The 15,679-nt window shown below is 35.2% G+C and overlaps 1 protein-coding gene across 1 annotated transcript in view; it reads left to right on the top strand.

Annotated features, from left to right (window-relative positions):
• LOC145693139 (uncharacterized) overlaps positions 1–15,679 on the top strand; it is an 896,225-nt gene that overhangs the window by 661,062 nt on the left and 219,484 nt on the right. The window contains exon 7 of the mRNA XM_081768874.1: positions 13,502–13,563. Coding sequence (XP_081625000.1) covers positions 13,502–13,563 — 62 coding nt within the window. The remainder of the gene's footprint in view (positions 1–13,501; positions 13,564–15,679) is intronic.

Below are 15,679 nucleotides of genomic sequence, written 5' to 3'. Positions count from 1 at the left end.
CAATTGGTTACGTATTGTGAAGTTCGTATTACAATTGATCTCCTGTGCGCTGGAGGGGTCGCGCGGTCTCACAGACGTACTATAGTAGTTACGTGAGTATTTCGCTGTTCAGTTGTCTTTCGTTATCTACTGATTATTAGCAGTTTTGTGTCCTACCGTGTGGCACGTCTTGCACCATACATCAAATAATGACCCAGAGACTGGAAAACCTGAAATAATATTTTATAACATAAGTAAAGGCGGAGTGGATACTGTAGACAAAAAATGTACTGATTACACATCAAGTCGTCGAACAAGACGATAGCCATTGACAATTTTCTTTTTGCTGGTGGATGTTGCGTGTGGTGTCAATGCGTACGTCTTGCATCAAGTCTACGCTAAGTCTGCAGTGATGATAAGACTTGATTTCATCGTTGGCAAAAGGACGTGTTAAGCCTCACATAGAACGTAGATTCTTCATCGGACATCTGCCATGAGAGCTGAGGTTTTCAATCAAAAGCATACTACAGCTTGAAAGTGAGTTTCCCACCATCGCGCACAAGAAGCTGAAGAAGAAAGCATAGTCCACTCTCCACTGAGTTGTAAGCGGAAAGCAAAGATATTCGTGTCAGCGGTGTGTGGTACCGATTTCCTTGCAGTGCAGAATAAAAAAGATATAAGTGCCTAACTGAAGAAAGTACATGCTGTCAGAAAAGTTAGTGTGGTACTTTCTTTACCAGCAAAACGTATTTTCTTTACTCTCGCGATCATATAAGAACTAAAAATAAGTTTTATTCATTACCGTTTCACTACAAAAAATGTTTCTTGTAAGTTTAAAAGAGCTAAAATTCCATGTTTTTTCTCCGTTTTTACCATATTTTTTTAATTCTTAGTGCACCTATAAGAAGAGTGTATTTTTAATTAGTGTTATTTTGACTACATAGAAACGGAGAAAAATTGAATATTTCAACAATAACAATTTTAGAATACCAATGAAAGCATTGTTCAAATTTTGACGATGTTCCTTTTCTCGTTGCTTTAAAGATATAAAACTTTTTTCACAATGTGAAATTACTATGTTTTATTTTTCTATAAGCAACTGAGATATGTAGGATATTTTTAAAAATATGCAACAAAACTACTATTCAGAAAGTGTGAAACAACAATGCGGTCTGACAGACCGTTCCATAGTAGTTACGTGATTATTTTCGTCCATAGTACTTAAGGGTTAACTTCCAATAAATAATTTTACTGCCTTTGTTATATCTTTAGTTCGTTATTTTACAAGTAAGTAATTTTACCTTGTATTTCTTTTCAACGGCTCGCCTTTTTGACATTAAATAGTCAGTGGTGTAGTTTTTAGTCGTCGTCGTTAAGAAAAACCATCTACAGACAGTAATATTAATTGCAGTATACTTTATAAACATTATAACTCTTCTGCTAGATCAATCGGACCAGTAGCTAATTGTTCATGCTATTCCATTACACAATATAGACTTTGTGTTTGTATTCCTGTAAGTTTCTAATAAGAAATTCTCCCCCCCCCCTCCCCCGCTGCCTTTTACTAACTTTTTGGAGGGAAGGAAGTAAAAATTTTGTTCCTGGTTAGTATTGGTATATTCTTTTTACACGGAGCTTTTTACAATAGAATAAAATGTTATATGCTTCGATAAAATATTTAACATCCAAACATTCAGAACGATTGCTTATTTAGTATGTTTTTGATCAACCACTTAATAAAACTTAAATTTTTCTTGCATTTATATTCTGAGTTTTATCGATATATGAATTTTATAATGATGAGATATATCGAACGAACATAAAAATTCGATTATAACTTTAAAAGAAGTCCGTCAAAGAAACACATCTTCGTTCTTTTTCCTGGGAAAGTAAAGAGGGAAGGCCTATATTAGAAGAAAAGATCGAAAAATTGTACTTTTCAAAGCAAGAAATGGATCAGAATAGATAATTAATGCAAGACAAAATGTTGAATTACTATAAAATCCGTGCTAAGTGCCAAAACGAAAATTTTGAGTAAAAAGTCCAGATTTTACTTCTGAACTGGTGGCACAAAGGCCAACGCGTATTATATTGGCGATTATTTGAATTACTTCCACAGTGAATACTAGATACCCCGATTTTAACTGAGCAGTGTTACCGACACATAGCCCACGTTTTGACATTAAACCTAACTTTTTCATTTTTGGCACTTACAAGGAAGGGTCACTCAGTGGCTCCGCTGAGATCCGAACGAGGCAATTGTGTTTCCATTTGATATGTTATATTAATAACTAGATGAATTCCCAAGTTATACGTGCCACTGAGCGGAATATCGTGAGTTACAACATATTTTGTAATGTAAGAACTACAAAAAATTTACCTCGCATCATAGTTTGAACCGAGTCATTTCTTCGAAAACGGTTGAGTAAGTGGAAAACTCGGCCAACACGTATCCCATCATTTTCAACGACAAACATTTTGGGGGTAAAAACTTTGTCCCAGGGTCCCCCGCAGGGTCCCAGACGGGGTCCAACTCAAAATTTTCAAATGGCAAGGCGGGTTAAGTGGCACATCATTTGAAAGCTGTCGTAAAATGAAAAAAATGCAGCAAGTCTTGACTCTCTACAACAACCCTGTGCAAAATGGCGACGTGTCAAAGTGTAAACGAAAACTTAATTGAAAAGTCCATGGTCACCCCTATAAATCGGAAACGGTAAGACAAATGTGAAAACAGGAAAGGATGTGTGGTATTATTTTCAAAGTACAACGATTAAAGTGAAAACGTCTTGTCCCAGGGTCCCCACATGGTCCCAGGTGGGGTCCAACTAAAAAGTTTCAAATGGCAAGAGAGGTAGGACATCGTTTGAAAGCTGTTGTTAAGTGAAAGAAGACGGAGCGCATCTCAACTTTCTACGACAACTCTGTCCAAAATTGCGGTGGGTCAAAATGTAAACAAAAGCTTAATTGAAAATCTATTGCCACCTTGAATCCAAGAGACCCGCTTCAAACCTATATCGAAATGATAAGCGTACCAAACTGCTGAAGCTACGAAAACAAATTTGGCATTAATGTTAATTAGTAAGTGACTAAAATATGCAAAATGTTCAAAAACGCAACATTCTGAGTTCAAAATGCCGCACTATGTATCGAACGCATATCCAGGTCACACCACTGGTGTTGGAGAAGCGAACGTTTATGGTTAATAGTAGATATCCACAAAATATCAAAGAGTATAATCTGTAATCCAATGTGGCTGCCAGCGTGATAAATGAGTTTGTATATAAATATGTTATTTCTTGGAATACTATGACCAAACCAACAAAGTTTGACGCAGCTCGATGTACTGAAATGACTTACACATGTTTGGTACTACTCGCCAATCTTGCAAATGATTTTTTTTTTTTTTTTTTTGTATATTTGGTATTGCTTGAAGTATTGCGATCAAACCAACGAATGACATACAAATGTAACCATCACGAATACGTTACAATAGAGCCCCCGACCTACTGGTGCACCAAGTTCTTTCTGTATGAACTACGTATGGCAAAATTAGAAAAATACCCGAAGGTATTCAACTTTTGTTTAGCAGCATGAGTAGGAAATCAGAGTTGTGTGTTCATCGCATATTCGTTATACTCAAGTAAATAATGTCCAGAGAACCGTGAGGAACGTGCATTAAGAACAATGTATATATGTGTTGTTACCGAATGAAATAATAGTTGAAGTGAATCGAAATTCAATTGTTCTTTAGTCTTCCTATTATTTCTAAATACATAATAGTGAAAAATAGAGATTTAGATTTCTACTATGAATAACATAGGTTTGAAGCGGCCCTCTTGGATTCAAGGTGGCAATAGATTTTCAATTAAGCTTTTGTTTACATTTTGACCCACCGCAATTTTGGACAGAGTTGTCGTAGAAAGTCGAGATGCGCTCCGTCTTCTTTCACTTAACAACAGCTTTCAAACGATGTCCTACCTCTCTTGCCATTTGAAACGTTTTAATTGGACCCCACTTGGGACCATGTGGGGACCCTGGGACAAGACGTTTTCACTTTAATCGTTGTACTTTGAAAGTAATGCCACACATCCTTTCCTGTTTTCACATTTGTCATACCGTTTCCGATTTATAGGGGTGACCATGGACTTTTCAATTAAGTTTTCGTTTACACTTTGACAAATCGCCATTTTGCACAAGGTTGTTGTAGAGAGTCAAGACTTGCTGCATTTTCTTTCATTTTACGACAGCTTTCAAATGATGTGCCACTTAACCCCCTTGCCATTTGAAAATTTTGAGTTGGGCCCCGTCTGGGACCCTGCGGGGGACCCTGGGACAAAGTTTTTACCCCCAAAATGTTTGTCGTTGAAAATGATGGGATACGTGTTGGCCGAGTTTTCCACTTACTCAACTGTTTTCGAAGAAATGACTCGGTTTAAACTATTATGCCAGGTAAGTTTTTTGTAGTTCTTACATTACAAAATATGTTGTAACTCACGATATTCCGCTCGGTGGCACGTATAACTTGGGAATTCATCTAGTTATTAATATAACATATCAAATGGAAACACAATTGTCTCGTTCGGATCTCAGCGGAGCCACTGAGTGACCCTTCCTTGTTAGTACAGATTTCATTTTCAGTCCACAAATTATAGAAACAAAATTACCTTTCAAAATATATGGGTGTGGGTGGGTGTAAGTTAAATAGATCTTCTTCTAGGCTGATTTTAAGAATTAAAGCCTTTTTCTGGTTCTTAGACTGCTTTGTCTAAGTTTTATGTTCAACTTTGTTCATCGATGGATTAAGTTAAGATGACAGATAAAAGGGTGGTGCTCAGGCCAATCGAATTCACTCAATTGAACTCTAGGCTGGAGAAAGTTGAAACCCCTGGTCTAAAAGCAACTAAATTAAGAAGGCAATTTGTTTAAAGTAATGATACCATTACTTTAAGAGATAATACCAGTTATTGAAACATTGTATTCAAAGTTAATATATTACTTAGGATATCATTACAAGAAAATTTGAGGGGGGAGTCATGCGATAAATTTGCTTGTATTTTCCAAAAAGGAGAAGTACAAATCATGTAAAATTAAATTCACGTTTTCATTTTTCTGTCCAACAGACTGAATAAACAAATCATTCACACTTCGCAAGAACTTTACAACGTGTTCTTTTTATAAATAAAAATAAAAGCAAGATGTATCTTGGATGTTGTCATGTAACGAAATTAGCCCTAACGAGCCTCTTTTGCTATATTGTGTACATAATTAGTTAATCTTTTTTTCTAAAGTACTTATTGCAATCAACGTGCGCTGAATGCTTAAGGACTTCAAAGCTGGAAATTTCTATTACAGAAGTGGCTGAAAGAAATTAAGTTTCTTTTTTTTAAAAAAAACTAAAAACTTCTGTTTTGCTTTCTTGACATCGCTTAATTTATTACCCTTTCGCCTCAGGGTTAACAATATTTGGTCGACAAGTCATTTGTAACAGTTGCTTTTATTGTATGCCCTGCAGCATGTACTTAAACAAATTGGAACTGTGTCCTTATTGAATTGTGGTACTCTTAAAATAGGTTTTTAGGGTTATTGTGGTTGTTCTATGTACGTTTGCCACTTTGAAAGCAAACTGTTACAGTATTGCAGCTTGAATTTAAACATCTAAAGAGATATGTTCTGAAACTAAGCATCATTTTTATTTCGATAAGAACTCATCAAAAGGAGTGTTCAATTCAAACCCGTAGCCAGCCCAAAAATGTAGAGGGGGCCCGGTAGAAATTAGGGGGAGCGAGCCAACCATATTATAGTTCATCAAATAGTAACATCGGCAATTCATCATATCTGCTCTTGAATGTTTAAGTATTTTGCTTCTACATAATTCTATTATCCCCCTCTACATACACACATGAAGTTAACATACTGTAATCTACATGAAAAAAACGTAAATTTTATTAAATAGGTATTGTTACTAACTACAGTATATTTGTTTGTAAAACCCCAAGAATAAATAAGGTAAGAGTATAGGCTGCATTTTCACAACACTAACACTTAGACTCATTTTACTAAATCCAGCACAACACATTCTTAGCAGTTTTTTTTTATACAAGAGTCAATATTTTCTTTAAAAATCACAACTATCAGTAATTAATATTGAATGGAGGTCAGAAATATGCAATTATCATCCTTCTAACGGGAGCAGTAAAGTTAATGGGAAATGTCTTTGAAAATTAAGATCAAGAACGAGGGATGTACTGTGAAATAAGGACATTAAACTTTACTTAGGCTCTTGTTTAGGGTTAACTTGCGAAATTGCCCGTCCGTTTTTATCAAAAGTTTGAAAATCTACCTAGAAGAAATGGATAGTTTGATTGCTTGCGTGCTTGATAACATATAAGCAGTGGCGTATTTAGGGGGGGGGCTTCCGGGCTTAAGCCCCCCCCGAAATCTTACTTACTATAGTAAAGTATATGAAATATCTTGCAGAATTTTCACATTTTCAGGCAAAGCCCTCCCCGAAAGTTAGCAAAGCCCCCCCCGAAAGAAAATCGTAAATACGCCACTGCATATAAGTAAAGCGTAATTTATGTGTAATATCTTTTTAGAAGCGGTTATAAAGACAGGACTAATTCGCAAGTAGAGGGAACTACTTGTCTCTAGGTTCAGGACGGTTGGATTGTGGATAATTTTCGAGTAAACATGGCTGCGAGCAGGAGCGCCGGAACCGGGGGGCAAGGGGGCAGCTGCCCACCCTAAAACTTTTAGAGGTGGCAAGATACTCATTTTGCCCCCTCATTTTCAGACTGTAAAAACATCACACAAAAGTGATTATATGAACTAAATATTGTTTTCTATGGTAATGCGAAAAACTTCTCTATTCCAAATTCATCTTTCTCTTGGAGACATGGGACCGTGTCCTTTTTCTGACCCCATGTTAGACAGAAAGATTTAGGAAAAAGAATTGAAAATTCTCTTAATTTCCATTGGTCTGCATTCTCAAAACACTGTAAATTCTTTAAAAATTGTTGTATAAGTAATCGTAAGTTTGCAATGTGAAACGAATCGTTGAGCGAGATTTTAAAGTTTAAAAAATATAACAGTTTAAATAAGTAACAGGACATTTAAATACATTTTCTATAAAGTGAAATTAATGTTCTTACAAACAATATGTAGAATGCAGTAAGTTTTATAGTGAGGAGTAAAAATGCATGAGGTAGGGTTAATAATTCAGAATACATGAAAAATACGAAGTCCATTGAAGTTCCGTTCGTTTAAGATATGAGTGCAGAAACAGAACACCTATTTCAGATCTACTTTCCGACCAATATTTTTCTACGAGAACAAACATATGAAAGTCTTTGCAACCATTACTTTTTCGATGAATGTTCCACCACAGTTCTTGTTTTACATATCGCACCACAATAATTTACTAGAATCAGTCGCCTTTAACGGAAATCGGAGCTCTTAATTCACTTCACGACTAATTGTTCCACAATTAATCTAAGGTTTGCTGTTGACGAGGATTTTGCAATGCATGTTAGTACTACAACTACATAATAGAATAACAATAACCTACCGCCGTAACAAATGATAAACGCTTTGTTCCTGCTCCTGTTATTATGATTTGGCTTGCAGTAAGCATTTCACACTTCCTCTCCTACCTCCCAGATCGCTATTATAACTGTGGTGTGAAATATTATGAACATATTCCTTCTTTCCGGAAAACTTGCTTCAATGTGTATTGTATCATTTCATATAGAGATTCGAGAAGACTGATAAACTTTACCTTAACTCCTTTAAAATATGTTTAGAAGTGTTCGTCAAATAGTTAAAATGGAAAAATTCTTGGTATAATATCTTTTATATTGCATTTTATTCTTAGTGTTTACACATAGAATTAATAGAGATTTTTTGCAAGCCTTTCGCGAATTGGCCCCTGTGGATACGGGCCTGGTTCAATTTTTATATATATATATATATATATATATATATATATATATATATATATATATATATATATATATATATATATATATATATATATATATATATACAAATGGTGATCAGAAAAATGGAAACACGTGAACGAAATTGCAACTTACAAGATTAATATGGTGTCGGGCCACCTTTCGCCTTCAGAACAGCCTTGATGCGACGTGGGATGGAGGCATAGAGGTCGTGAATGGTAGCAAGTGGAATTTTACACCATTCCTCGTGCAGGGCACCGGCCAGTTCTGTGAGAGATTATGGAGGTGCAAATCGTCGCCGGAATCGTGTTTCCAAGACGGACCACAGATGTTCAATTATGTTGAGATCTGGGGATTGGGCTGGCCAGGGCAGGTGTTGAACTTCATCCCGATGTTCCTCAAACCACGTTGCAACAACGCCAGCTCTGCATTATCATCCTGGAAGATGGCGTCATTGTCCGGGAACAACATCCGGACCATAGGATACAAGTGGTCTCCTAAAATTGCGACATAATCGTTGGCAGTGATTCGTCCGCTAAGTGTGACCACAGGACCCAATGAAAACCATGATATGGAGGCCCACAGCATCACCGACCCGCCGCCATGTTTCACAGTTGGGCGGAGACATTGCAGATCATAAGCTTCTTTGGGCGTTCTCCACACATAAACACGGCCCGTGGTTGGAAATAGGGTGAAGGATGATTCATCCGACCATATCACACGTTTCCAGTCCTCAACGGTCCAAGTTGCATGGTCGCGGCACCATTTGCGGCGTGCGAAAGCGTTATGGTCCCTGATGAGCGGTTTGGCAGGTGCAGCACGACCCCGTAAGTTCATGTCATGTAATTCGCAGCGAACTGTGATTGTCGAAATAGGGTGGGGGAGGTGCTGATTGAGTTCCTCCGTCACTTGCTCCGCAGTGGCACGACGGTTCTGCGTGAAAATGCGCTTTAATACCCGACGTGACCTGTCACTCATGATTTTCTTCCGCCCACTGTTCCGCTTCCTCGATGTGGTTTTCCCGTGTGTTGTGTAGGCCGTCATCACCTTCGACACTGTCCCACGCGACACACCTAACACAGTAGCCAGTGCCGTCACACTCACTCCACATAACCGCGCACCAACAATTTGCCCTCTTTGAAAATCTGAGAGGTCTCCCATTTTACACTACCTCCGTCTGCTGCAGCCACTGGACCCTGCTGCCCCACTGCGCCTGACGTAGTATGGAGACCGACCTAACACACCACCACGAGCGGTCCGGCGCTGCGGGCGCCACGACACCACTGCCAACCCATACATCTGACGTGTTGCCAACTACAGGTGTTTCCATTTTTCTTATCATCATCTGTATATATACGTATATGGTTGGGTTGATTTTAGTTTATCGTCCCGTTCAGCAGCAAGGCTCTATGAGACGGGGACCTACTGATTAACGTGGTGGACCTTTTACCATGACATGCCCTTGTAACGTTTAAACTAATAAACAAATAAAACTGAAAATTTGTACTATGCAAATATCGGTGGAAGGGGGAGGGCATTATTTGGCATATTCTCTGATACTACAATGTTAATAGTGTTGCCAATCAAACGTAAATTTGCATTTCTTTAAATAACATTACATCAGGTTCAAATCTATGTAAAAAGAAAACTTGTTGCACTTATTCTTCAGTGTTGCAAACTAAGGACGCTAAACTATCATAAATATCGAAAAATATCAAAATGTTGGAGGGTTCTATTGCAGTGTTAACGCAAATGAGACGAACAGGCTTTATGTCGAATACTACGTTCTTCATATCACGCATTTCGAATAAGTACAAACAGTTAGAAATTGAAAATTTTACATTTTTTCAAAGGACTTTATTTCGTAAAAGCGTTTAGATAAGTATCACATCAAGTTACGTACATAGTTTCCAATAGATATAAAGAACATAATGTTGTCTACAGCAATTTGCTATCTGAAATCGTTCGGGAGATATAAAAAAAAATAGTAACTTTGATATCTATATATTATTAGCGGATTCTGTGAACAAAAAACTTCAAATCCAAATTGAAAGTGACAATGTTTGTGCCTCTTAATCTCTTGATCCATCCGACCGATCAAATTTTTGACGTAGTTGCAGTTCTGTCCTGGGAGTGTTTTTAGCTATTTACTGTGATGGTAGGGAGAGGATAGGGAGATCTTTGAGGGATAATTTATTCTTGGGGGTAAGATTTGTATGGTGACAAAAAAAGAGTCAGACAATTTTGTTTGTATTTCATAAATAAATAGTTCATTAATAAGTATATAATGTTGTGTATACCATTCCATACGAGTTCATTCCCCAAGTAATAGTTCATTCTTGGGGATGAGTTTATTTTCAGACTACTTTGTTAAAAACGATTCAGGAAATTTTGATTACATTTCATGCATAATTATTTCATTATTACTTCTGTAATGTTCCAAGAGATCACTTCCAAGAGATTAAACACAAAGGAAGTTTACTGTTGGGGTGAGTTTATTTTTATTTCTTTCTTTTCTTACAATTTTGTAAAATGCTACTCACGCCAATTTGTCCTTAGTTTATAAGCAAATATTTCATTAATAACCTTAAAATATGACATAAATATTTTTTATAGAAGATCTACGAGGGGTAGTTTACTTTTGGGGATGACATTTCTTTGGGTGAAGTTTTGGAATATAAACTTCCAAATGCCTTATAATTTTGTTGAAATTTTATGAAAAAGTGTTTCATTAATAACTTCAGCACAACATGATTTATTTTAAGGAATTGGAGCGTGAAAGTTTAATCAGTACCTTTTATTGATGAGTTATTATCGAAATAAAAATAATATTTAGTCCTGGAACATATCTCTGTAAATGTTTAACTTCAAGCTGCATTGCTGTATATAAAGGGTGGACCATTTATCTTGTTCTAGTTGTAACTTTTAAACTATTGTACAAAAAATGCAAATATCGCCAGGGGGACATTGTCATACTCTGTGATATCACAATGTTAATAACAGTGTTCCCAACCCAATACAAACTTGTATTTAAAAAAACAGAACTATGTCAGATTATTACATATTCCAAATCTACACAAAATAGTAACTTACAATATCACAATTGTCATCCACTGTTGCAAACTAAGGAGGCTACAGTATCACAAACATCGAAAAACAACCGAATAGTGGAGGCTTCTAGAACTGTAATAACGCAAGTAAGACCGACGGTGTAATGCAAATTCAAAGCATCTTAATGTGGAATACTACAGTCATTATACTTGGTATAATGTATTTCGAACAAGTTAAAACAGAGTTACTAGGAATTGAAAATTTTACTTTCTTTCAAACAATTTTATTTTAAAATATATTTAGATAAGCATTACACCCAATTAGTTACATGGTTTCCAATAAATATAAAAATCATAAAGTTTACTGTAATTTGTCATCTCGAATCATTCGGGAGTTATTTATAAAGTAATAAAATTTGATATATTGCTTAAAATGACGTATTGTGGAAACTTTAAAAAAATGATTTACTTTGCTTATATGATAGTATAAGAATACTTTCTAGTTTGTAATTACAACTAGTTTCAACTAGAACTAGTGCCATGGAAAAAAATACAACTTTGTTTTGGGTTGGCAGCATTGTTAGCCTTGTGGTGTCACAGAGTATGTCAAACAATTTTTCCCAGCCGATACTTGAACGGTGGAAAATTTCAGCGTTTTTTGTCCATTAGCTAAAAATTTACAAGAGTGTATCAAGATACATGGTCCACATCGAATGTCAAAATTCTAAAGTGTAATTTGAAAAAAGGAAGCACAGAAATGGCGAGATAAGCCATTAGGAAGAGCAAAAACTAATGTGTGCAGGAACGTTGTGCAGGTGCAACGCAAGTGCAGGAGCCAACGTAGTAACGGCATTTTCTCCTGGATGCAAAAGTAATCAAAAACTGTTACAGAAAGTTAATGCCTCCTGTTTGTGTGGTGAAAATCTAAAGAACTGATAGGTCTTCAAAGTTATGGTCTGAGTAAGAAGTAATCATACGGAAGGAAGTGTTCGAGCAAAATCCTTTCAAAGTCCACATTTTAGGCTAGAAGAGAAAATTATTATAACCACCATACTGTTCTAGTTGTTCTGTATCATAAATCATGGAAACCTTATGGTTTCCGGAAGAGGGACACAGATGTGTGGAATTTTGTAAAATGGTGTAAAATGGAAGATTACGTTGAACTGCTCCTAATTATTCTGTGAAGTAATAGATCTATTGCATATTGTGGATTTGTTAACACTAATAATAGTCACTATTGAGGTGATGACGATTTCCGAGATACAATTAAAGGGATATAGAGCAAGCCGACAGTGACAGTCTTCTCCGATGTAACTTCTCGCATTCCTGATTTCGATAATCAGCTGTAAGATGCCATGAATAACGAACGTTATTTGGAAATGTTAGAAAAGTTTCTATGACTAAATGAGAAAAGATTTATGAGTTAATATTTATTAGCTTATTGGAAAATTGCCTTAGGATATTAAGAATCAGTTTAGTGATCATTTTTATTAAGGATAATAGATAGGACTTCGAGGGCCTACACTGCAGAATGACTGGTAGAAAGTGAAGAACTCACCATTCAAGATTTGCTTTTACGGTGGTGGTTAAAGGTACAGGTATGTCGAAGCACTTACAAATAAGACCCGTAAAGTTATGCTGATATCCTAATGAAGAGGGCAAGAAATTATCCTGTCCGTTTGAAGAAGTAGGTTGAAAATGCTGAAGATCACATTGGAATGTAACTTTAGAAGGATCAGATTGAAATGTAACTTTAGAAGTGATGACATACAATAATCATTATTAAACATGTATGTGCGGTTATGTTCTGCATGTTTTAGAAGATACATCAACTTTATAGTTTTAAAGTTCTTATTTGATAACTTCCCGCTTTCCTGTAGGTTCTAGAAAACAAATGGGTCCAAATTTACATGTTTTAGAGAGATATTTAGTTTTGTTTGCAGACTCAATTATCAAGAAATATCAGAAGCTTACAAATTTAAGCTAAATTGTCAATTTTAATTAGTCGCTGAATTTCTTGTTTCATGCAAAATAATGGCAATTGGAAAATTTCAGCAATATGAAATATTCGTAGAAGGAATTATCGTCATTATAAACAAAGAAAAAAGTTTATGTTGTAATATACAGATTTTTGGCAGTATTCTCACATAGTCTAAAATTAAAGGAGAAATGTATTTACATTAATTTTATATTGTTATTATTATTATTATTATTATTATTATTATTATTATTATTATTATTATTATTATTATTATTATTATTATTATTATTATTATTATTACTGCTGTTGTTCTTCGTTTTCCCTACGTGAGCTAATGTGAAATTTTCTAATCAAGAAAATTTAATTTCCAACAGGACTGCTGGCGCTGAATAGACACTTCTATGAGATGTCACTGAAATGTAGATACGTTAACTTACGTTACAAACTTAAAACACATATTACTTCAGTTAAATAATTCCTCTTGTTTAGATATTTCGTGCTAATATAAACTTACTTTACTCCTTTTTTTACAGGTCAAGTGGGCAACGTTATAACCAATCGGAATGCAAATCGTCTTGAATTTGAAAGACTATTGGTGAGTAAAATTTATGTTTTTAACACTTAGTGTTTCCTTTCGCTATTTCTCTTTCTTTGTTTTTCTCTTCTATTGTTTTTAATTGTCTAACTTAAGACTTCTGAGACGTCAGAAAGTGTTAGTAAGGAATAGGCCTATGTTCCTTGGAATTCATGTTATTTAAATGGAAGATATTCCTTTCTGGAACAGAAAATGAAGATTCACTTTGTTAAAGTATGAAATTGGAAATGTTGTTGTGTTCTGTGGTTGCATATCTATTACAGTATTTAGCTCTATTCACAGTCTGCTCCATAGGTTTTGGGTACTTAAACTAAAACATAATAAGTGTATATATATATATATATATATATATATATATATATATATATATATATATATATATATATATTATGTGTTTAGACTAGTTAATTCAGAGCAATATATTGGTACCAAGTATTTTCAAGTTCTTCTTGGCGTTTGGAAGGTTTTTTCCATGAATGCTCTGTCTAACATTTTCGGCGAAGGACAAACCAGGAGGGTGTTAATATGATGTAACATTTGTAGATTTGTAGTATATTTTTTTGTAAAGGTAATGAATTAATTCCATTAAATGAAGAGGGTTTTTGAAATGAATGCGGCAAAAACCAGGAATAGCAAACCAGGAATGAACGTATTGAATGCTGTAATTAGACTAATCTTGGTCTTTTAGACCGCCAAGTTAGCTTTACAACTAAATTTTACTACGACAGGTTTGTTCTTCTTTGATACACTTCTCAAATATTTAACTCAAGCTTTGACGCGGGATAGGAAACTCAGTTAAAAAGCCTTCCCTATATTCATACCTAGTGATAATGAAACTCACCCTGGCACGACTTATACATTTGTTCACAAAGCCACATTTATGCATTCATTTACACTTGCAATTCATCTAACTGATTTGAATGATTGAAGTTTAACTAAATACTTCAGTACTAACAAGGAGACTTACGGAAGTGTCACTCACCGATTTGAATGAAACTTTGCATACTTGTAGAACACCGAAAAATAATCGACACATATTTTTTGTTTCGGCAATGGTGAAGATTTAAGGGTAGAAACCACCCTTTGAAAGTGAGGGGTGATCTCCAAGCGCAGACAGAAAACAACCATTTAATATGAAAGAAACCATACTGCCAGAGGCGTTTTAGGACAGCTGGTTCAGAATCTGACGCCAAAATTACAAAATTTAAAATGGCGGATCCGATATAGTGATTACAATTACAAAATGTCTTCTAGTTTGAAATTCTCTGCAGAGCAATAGAGAACAATTATATAATTGGCAGGGGTTACTACGAGAATGTTGCAGACCAATTTGAAATCCTTTTCTATCAATTTGAAACCCCTTTACTTTAACTGAATGCTTGATTAAAGTGCGTCTCTACACCTCTCCCTATTCGGGGTTCTTATGTATAGTGAGTCCCTTTGCCTCTAACTATGTCAGAACTTCACATATCCTCAATTGTTATGATTATGAATTTATTGAGAAAACGCTTCACAGTAATGATATTTCATATATATATATATATATATATATATATATATATATATATATATATATATATATATATATATATAAAAGTTGACATAACGATGCATAAACATTGTTTACACCGACCTAACCTCGCAAAATGCAACACAATCTTCTTCCAAATAACTGTTTAGATCTGCCACGCATATCTAATAAGATTTGCAAATCTGGGAGAACAAAACTGAGTATGAATTACTGGTTTGGTCTAAATTATATTATTACGGAGATGTAAATTTATGTTATAGTTGTAGAGTACAATATCAGTAAAATGTCTCAAGAAATTTTTCCACGGCCTAAAGCCGAACACATGAAGAGGCTGAATCCTACCAGTTGTTAGTGCCGAATAGTTTTTACTTTGAGGTACTCTTTTATTCGTAAAATAGATTGAAAAGTTGATTAATTGTGACCACTCCATGAATCTTATAACAAATTGGACTTTGCATTAGACGCTGGGAGGAAAACTTCTTGAAACCATGATGTTACAAGACCTTATGTTAATTTTCCCGAATTTTATGCTTTGACAAGGACATTTTCAGATTAAAAGAGCTTGTTTTAAACTATAGGCCCAAA

This window comes from Thermobia domestica, chromosome 8, assembly GCF_964235325.1.
Source record: "Thermobia domestica chromosome 8, izTheDome1.hap1.1, whole genome shotgun sequence".
Lineage (NCBI taxonomy): Eukaryota > Metazoa > Arthropoda > Insecta > Zygentoma > Lepismatidae > Thermobia > Thermobia domestica.
This window is presented reverse-complemented; position numbering and strand designations above follow the sequence as displayed.